General features: G+C 36.4%; 1 protein-coding gene across 1 annotated transcript; it reads right to left on the reverse strand.

Annotated features, from left to right (window-relative positions):
* Positions 1-996: 996 nt before the first annotated feature.
* Positions 997-4,427, reverse strand: LOC106110626 (octopamine receptor beta-3R-like). Its single transcript, XM_013292510.1, has 4 exons — positions 4,364-4,427; positions 2,054-3,163; positions 1,484-1,595; positions 997-1,213 (listed from the first exon to the last, which is right to left on the reverse strand). The coding sequence occupies exons 1-4, from the start codon at positions 4,425-4,427 to the stop codon at positions 997-999; spliced, it is 1,503 nt and encodes a 500-aa protein (XP_013147964.1).
* Between the last annotated feature and the right edge of the window lie 3,487 nt (positions 4,428-7,914).

Below are 7,914 nucleotides of genomic sequence, written 5' to 3' on the forward strand. Positions count from 1 at the left end.
TACTATATGATTTATAGCTCGGCTGAAGGAACTTTCGGTCAATAACCAGTTTCAAACCCGTAGGGGGTCCTCCTTCAGGATGAGTGGATACTGGCTTTATTCGCTATCGCGTCGCGACGGTCACTGCGTGACCTAGCCCGCAACGTGCGATTCGACAGGACGGGGGGCGCGGGGGGTGTGGGTATGACGCTTGCTCGGCGGAGACAAACTCGAAACTGAAGAGTTGGTGGTGTTATTGTTTGTTTTACACTATTAAGTTTGAAATACACTGGTTTAAACAATCTTCACTTAAGCAATAAACACTGAGATATGAATTTTAATACTCTATTATTGCTAACTCATAGAATACTATAATAATATCCAATATTCTAATACTTACGAGTATTATTTCAAGGAACTCGTTGAATAAACATATACCCACTAAACTTCTAGTATTGATTATTAAAATATGTTAATAAGAATACTTTAGTAATAATAGCAAATGTACAGAAATACAAACTTAAAGTTCTTTTTTGTATACAGAAAAGTCCGAGGTAAGTGCCAATTATGTGAGTCTCTCAGACTTATTGGTAACTAAAGTACTTTGAATAGGCATTACGATTTAAACGATTCTTAATTGCAGTTAGAAATTGTGACTTAACACGTTTACTGCAAGTAAAATCATAATTCTTCATCTGGTGCGGCGGGCCGAAATGCGACCCCAATGATATTTCCGCCAGTGCGTGGCAGGCCTTTTTAGACCCACCAGCACTAGGATAGATTAAATCGCTATAACTTTGTGGAAACATAATGTATACATTTTGTGTAATGTATAAACCTGAGATAATCGATAGTTTTCTTTGCCCGCACCAGCTTAAGTACCACGTCAGGCCGATATCGGCCTGTTATGCAGTGAGCGTGTTAAAAACTTATTTTGACGCTTACAAAATAACATTGATTTTAAACCTAATATAACTAATACAATATTTAATAATCAACAAAAACTTTCCCTCATTACTATACGAAATGCGTCCCACCAGTATCCTTCCAACAGCTAAAGCAGCAAGGTAAAGCGCACATCAAAGTATTCTTGAACGCATCTCTAAAGTCCCTATTGAAGTACGCGTAAATTAGCGGATTTAGCGCTGAATTGAAATAACCTATCCAGAATAGAACCCCTACAACCACGTCCGGAGTCTCACATGGCTCTCCACATACATTTGTCGTTACGTACCTGGAATAAATATTATCATTTAATAGACCTCGGGGAGACCAACATTACTAATAGAATATATGCAAAAGTTTAGATGGATGGATGTTTGTTAGAGTTTGTAGCCTAAACGGCTAAACGGATCTCGATGAAATTTAGCATAAACGTAGAGGATTGTCTCGAAGAACACATAGGCTACTCACGTTTGTTTTTTATTACTTCCACTCGGACGTAATCGTGGGCGAAAGCTAGTTTTAATAAACTTCATTAACTAAATTTCAAGGTTACTCTTACCATAAAAAGAAAGGCAGCCAACATAGTAAAAAAGCACCAACAATAATGCCTAGTGTACGAGCAGCTTTATGTTCCGCCCGCCAAGACTTGCCCGCCGCTCGCAGAGATGCACCTAACAATAAAAAGAAATATTTTTACTGAGTATGAAATCTCTATTGTGTACGATATCGAAATCCTATTAGGGTTGCCAAACCACTTGGTATGTCATCTATATTACTGTCGAAGTATGCCCGTAAAATTCAAAGTTTAATAATGATGTCACCCCTATAACATAATATCGTATAGTTAGAAACTCTACGATGAAAGTTGGGATGAATATTGGATGTTGTTCAGAAGAAACCACACGAGGTGCGATCTAGTTACTTAAGAATACCTGTTTGGAATATAGGATAACATACTTTTGAAAGTATTCTAAACTATCTCTTTTACGGTTTGTTGTTTGAACAGTCTTATGAGACCAAATATTTCATATTACGATATGATGGGAGTTAATAACAAATTCTAAACTCTGATTAGTGATTGATGATCGTATTTGTTTTGTTTTTAAAGTTGTTTAAATAGTTAATATACCTTGAGAATTAAGTTCCGTAGCAGCTTTCGCTAAATCTCTGGATGCAGCCGCAGACGCACAACTCGGCCTCCAGCCAGTCGCAGTTTGCCCACTAGATGATCGCTTATTCGAACCTCCCGAACAATAACCTGAACTTGCCGTATCACAACTCACGTTAACCGACTTCCTCGGACTGGCTTCTTTACTCGGACATATATCACCCAAAGCCATCACAACTTCTCCACCAAACTCCGTCTCTTCTGGGCCAACTTCTGTAAACGTGCTGTAATTGGGACTGATGTCGGACGGTCGTCTGTCAGGATGTAGATAGTGGGAATGATGAGCGGCATGTGACGTGTGCCTCAAGTGGACAGAATTAAGAAGAATGTTCGAGGAAGTTCGCGTTAAAGCTTCTCGTTGTCTGATAGCCTCTCTAAATATCCGGCAGTACATCGATATCATAACCACACTTGGGATCCAGAAGGAGACGCTCGATGAAATTATTGCATACACCATATTGGCTTTGAACATGCAGACGTCTGGATGTTGCTTTCTGTACTGTCGATGTTGTTCTGTTGTGTACCATCCCATGAATATGGGGACAAAACTGATGAAGGCTGGCCAAAGCCACACGTTAGCGAGCATAAAGCAAACAGTTCTGTGTGTCATTGTCACAGGATACTCCAGAGGTCGGACGATAGCGTAATATCTATCTACAGAAATGCAACAGAGATGTAGTATAGAAGCGCTTGAGAAGTAAACATCGAGGGAGTTAAATATATCACAGACTAGAGGGCCGAAGAGCCAAGCGTCGGTGAGTTCGGCGCTGGCGTTAAAAGTCATAGCACAGAGGGCGACAAGCATGTCAGCGACAGCAAGGCTGACGACGTAGTAGTTGGTAAGGACGCGGAGCTTCCTGTGTCGATGTACAGAGATTATGACAAGCGCGTTGCCAAGCAGCGCGCCGAGGATGATAGTGATGAAGACGAGCCCTTTGAGCACGAGAAGCAGGGTGTGGTGCCAGTGCGGCGCGGGCGCGACCCCAGACGCCAGCGTTGAGTGCAGCTCGTGCAGGAACGCCGGCTCCGTGCCGCGCCCGCGCACTTCTACCTCGCTTCTAAAATTTCCATCTGGAACAAGAGACAAAGGTTAAAGATTTATTCGACAGTCTACATCATTCATTGGATGACAGAAGAATGTCGAGATTTAGAGACATTGTTTTTGTTATTGGAATTTATTAGTATCTTTAGATCTTTTGTTTGGAATTCTTTCAGAATGTTTTTTGACATATTCTTTGATATTTTTTTCAGTGAAATAATTTACATACTCTTCTATATTATGTTACTTATGCGATTTCTCGTGATCAACATTAATAGGTTTGTTAAAATTCACAAACATCGTTAAACTCAACCAACTTTGGATAAATTAGATTAGAATCATAAAACAGAATTTCAATGGTAGGAGAATAGCGAATGAAATCGGTGCTTGCTTTAGTATGTTTTGTTATTCAAATTATACGACTTTGTGAATTGTATTTGTTGATTCCTACAAAGAGATTAAATATTCAATTCTTTTTATTGTCAAACGAATGATTTCCTTTTGCTGAGGTATTGAAGTTTAAAAAATATGAAACTAATTGGTACCGACAAAATTTGTTTGTAATGGAAGTAATTATGACTTCTTTAGAACTGTACACAGTTTATACAAAATAATAACAAAATTTCGAAATCCACTAAAATAAAAAAACAACAATTTATAACAAGAAAAAGTTTGAAGCACGATATTTTTAGATAACATTATAAAATTCAAAACCAAATTATAATAAACGATTTACAATTAACAAGTAAAACGATACTAAAAACTTACAAAATCTAATAAAAAAGGGATATAACGATATACCTATAAACCTAAGGTAAATTGTAATTATAAGGGGATCTTATAGTTACTGGGCGATGTAAATTGACTTGCAGATAGAAGGTATTCATTCTATTGTCCAATATAAATTGAGCTGAACATCGCTGGCTAGCTTCCAAAGCAACCTGTATGCCAAATGACGAGTTACGCAATGAACTTGAAACAGCTGCTCTCAATCGATACTCGGCTTTGCTACGTCAAATGTAAGCTTTCAACTTCTAGTATAGTTCCTAGATATTTGGAAATATATTGTTACAGAATTCTCTTGACTTTCTTTGACAAAGGTATTCTTGTCGTGTATATAGGAGCATCAGCCATGCTTTAATAAAATATAGTCTTCTTTACCTCTTATGTTTTCTTTTAATTTGTACAGAATAACCTTACTAATAACACCGTTTTTCCATGTATCCACACACCCCTGTTCGCCACTACCAATATGGCCATGTAGTCGAGCCAATGCAACACTCTTATTTCTGACATCTGAACTGTCCGGTTATTAACATAACTAGTAGAATTCCGACATTTTAAAACAATCCCAAAGTTTATATTGTTATTTTAAATAAAGATAAATGGTATTGATTTATAGCACAGACTAAATAACCTTCAAGAATATAGAACATATCAAAATAGTTAAAAAGCTAATATTATCATTTTGGACTATTTTAAGTAAGGTAGTAAAGAGTATAACTATCAATATTAAATAAATCATCACAAGAAGTGCTTATTGTTAACTCGTCTTGGTATTTTCTATTTCAAATACTAGCTGTAGCCCGCGACATCGCCCCCGTAAAATTAAAAAAAAAACAGTAAGAAAATAGCTTATGTTACTCAGTGATAACATAGCTTTTTAATATTGCAAGAATTTCAAATCGTTCCAGTACTTTTTGAGTTATTACAATACATACAAAAATACATAATCCTTCCTGTCTCTTAAAATTAAGTTTTACCACTTTAGATATTTACAAGAGATACTTAAAAAATCCACGCAATTACCAGGCCTTTTAGTATGCGGTCATCGTCACTTAAACGTTTCAAAGAAGTTACTCAAACTTTTGGCAATCTTCCAAGTTAATGATAGTTGGAAGATATCCAATGTAAGATAATTCTCACCTTTGAAAGTAAAGTATACCTTAAGAACTGCCATCTAAACTAAATAAGCCATAAATTAAAAAAAAAATAGCTTTTTTATCGCCTACCAGCCGATCGACTCTAGTTTGCCCTATACTAAAAAGCCCTATACTTACTACTTTAAGGCTTTATATTTTCACGCTATTAAACTTAGGGAGTAAATAAATTGGAAAAATACCTTCATGTAGGAAAGGGACCATTAACTAAAAGCTGCCAAAATTAAGGAAGCAGGGTTATTGTGGTAACGGTTATTTTGATATTTGATATTGAGAATTTTCAAATGTAAACAATAAAATAATGTATTTTTTTAATTTCATGTGGATGAAGCCGCACGGGAACAGTTAGTGCTGAAACCCCATGGCTTAGTAAGCACCCCTTACAATCTGACGGATCTTGTTTGAGTGTAACTGGCTTTATCATTGAAGGAGTTTTACATTTCAATGTCGTTTCAGAATTCGGTCTTCAGATACTAAGTGGGAAAGAGAGCAGATTTCTTACAAAAACTCTACTAGTTTCTCTCTTAGTGACCAATTACTGATCTTCACAGTGATAGAGCCCGCTTTAACTTCTTCACACGAATGGGCCGACTAGCCCGGTGTAATACCACGACCATACAGAAGACAGACGTTAAGTGGGAGAAATTCCGAGTTTCTTCTGATGAGTGTGGTGCCGGAGGCCCAACTTTGGTCCCTTTTCTTTCCCACCCTTTTTCTTATTGGAAGGGATGGAAAGGGAAAGTGGATTTGACGGCGGAGGAGACGCATAGTAAGGGGAAATATCCTCTTTAAGTGCGTCTCCTCTTCCGTCGAATATAGGCAACGCACCTGCAATTGCGGATGTCTATGGGCAGGGGTCGCTTCGCCATTTTGGCGGATTGAGGTGGTCGCTTGCTCGTTTGCCATCTTATATTATATAAAAAAAATACTGATCTAATTGCAGTCCGCTTTTACTAAAATACTGACTGCTAAATTAAAATTCTATTTTAGTTTCTATGCACTAAATTCTGGTCTAAAAGTGAATTCTATGTTATTCTTGGCTTCACAAATTGTTAAGGGCGATAACGGCCAAGGGCGTCTATAGCGTGCGAGGTCACAGTCGGATTAACCTTCAGTGGTTTTTGATGACTGCATGTTACAAGTTTTTGAACAATTATGATTAAAATTTGCTAGTTTGCCAAAGAAATAGGATAGGTATACACTATAAACATAAAAATTAAATTAAGAAAGAACAAAAAAATGCAGTTATAAGAGAGAAAGGAGAGCAAATAGGCAGTAAATATTCTATAACCCTCACTTCTGACAGTTTTAACTGAAGAGTCGAGTTCTGTTCAATCAGTAAAACTGTTCAGTTTGCTTTGTTTTTCCTGCACACGAAGTTTTAACTGGTCAGTGCGATTGTTCAGTTAAAATTGAGCGTTGACAAACTTAAACATGTAGGTTTTTTTTTTTATAATAAGTGTGGGCAAACGAGCGGCGTGTACACCTAGGTGGTCAAGGACGCCCATGGACATCCGCAACACCAGAGGAACTACAGATGCGTTGCCGGCCTTTGAGGAAATGAAATGAAATGAATGAAATGAAATGAGGTGCAGAAAAGCAGCGTCTTTTTACTTTGTTTTATGAAAATAATAATACTTAATTTATCTGTCCTCATTAATATCTGTCTAATATATTAGATATCTGGACTTGAAGTGTTTTAAGACAGAAGTATAAAATTATACGAAACAAGCCTAGGGAAATTAATTACCGGCCCAGACTTAATGTAAATCCTATTGAAGTTGCTAAAAATCTTGTCATTTTATGTTACAGGGATAGCTCAATACCAATATTTAAATTAAGAATCCGCAATGTTTGGTTTGTAATTAGGCTTTCGAATAATTTATTGACAAGCTTTCGCCCACGACTCCGTCCGCGTGAGTAACCTATGTGTGCTTCCAGACAGTCCTCTACATCTATACTAAATTTCATCGAAATCCATTCAGGCGTTTAGGCTACAAACTCTAATAAACATCCATCCTTCCATCCATCCATCTAAACTTTCGCATTTATAACATTAGCATGTTTTAATTATAATTGAATCCTAATATTACAATAATTCACGGGTATATTAAATTTTATGATTAAAAAAAAATATCGAGTTTACAGCCGGTCATAAAAGTCAAGTCACACATACTATTGCTTTCACTACAAACTATATCAAAACTTAAGCTTTGGGTTGTACCTCAAAATGTTTATACGATATGACTAAGCATTCTCATTCATAATACTCATCCAGCATAACTTGATCCTTATTACCATAACAAATAACGGTAAGCCGATGTCAACTGAATGGCGGTTTTACACGAACATAAATATTTGTTGATTACGTTTAAACACGCAAATGTTACAATGTCAAGTTAATTTGAATGAAATGTTCAGAGAACTGAGAAAATACGTAATATCATAAAATTCAATAATATTCGAATATTAAAAAAAAAAAAACTTATTGTGTACTTGAGTATGACATTACTAAGTAGCACTTAACTTTTGTCTAAGCAAATAATAAACTACGATTGTCGAACTTAAATAGAAAACTTTTAGATATTGTATGGAGGGCCTAGCACGAAAGTTTACGGGAAAATATCAGACATCCAAAAAATTTTGTATGAGTGTTAGTGTACTTTACGCCCGATAGAGGCGCTGCAATTATTCACTGCTGTAAAATTACAACAAAATTGTAACGTCATTTCAACTTTTACAAACAGAAAGAGAGTGATGACTATTGTATACAAGAGTTCAGCCAATGTTTTTTTTTTTTGTAAAAATATAAATCGATTTTTGTTGGTTTACTAATATTTCCT

The sequence above is a fragment of the Papilio polytes genome, unplaced genomic scaffold (genome assembly GCF_000836215.1).
Source record: "Papilio polytes unplaced genomic scaffold, Ppol_1.0 DF824213.1, whole genome shotgun sequence".
NCBI lineage: Eukaryota > Metazoa > Arthropoda > Insecta > Lepidoptera > Papilionidae > Papilio > Papilio polytes.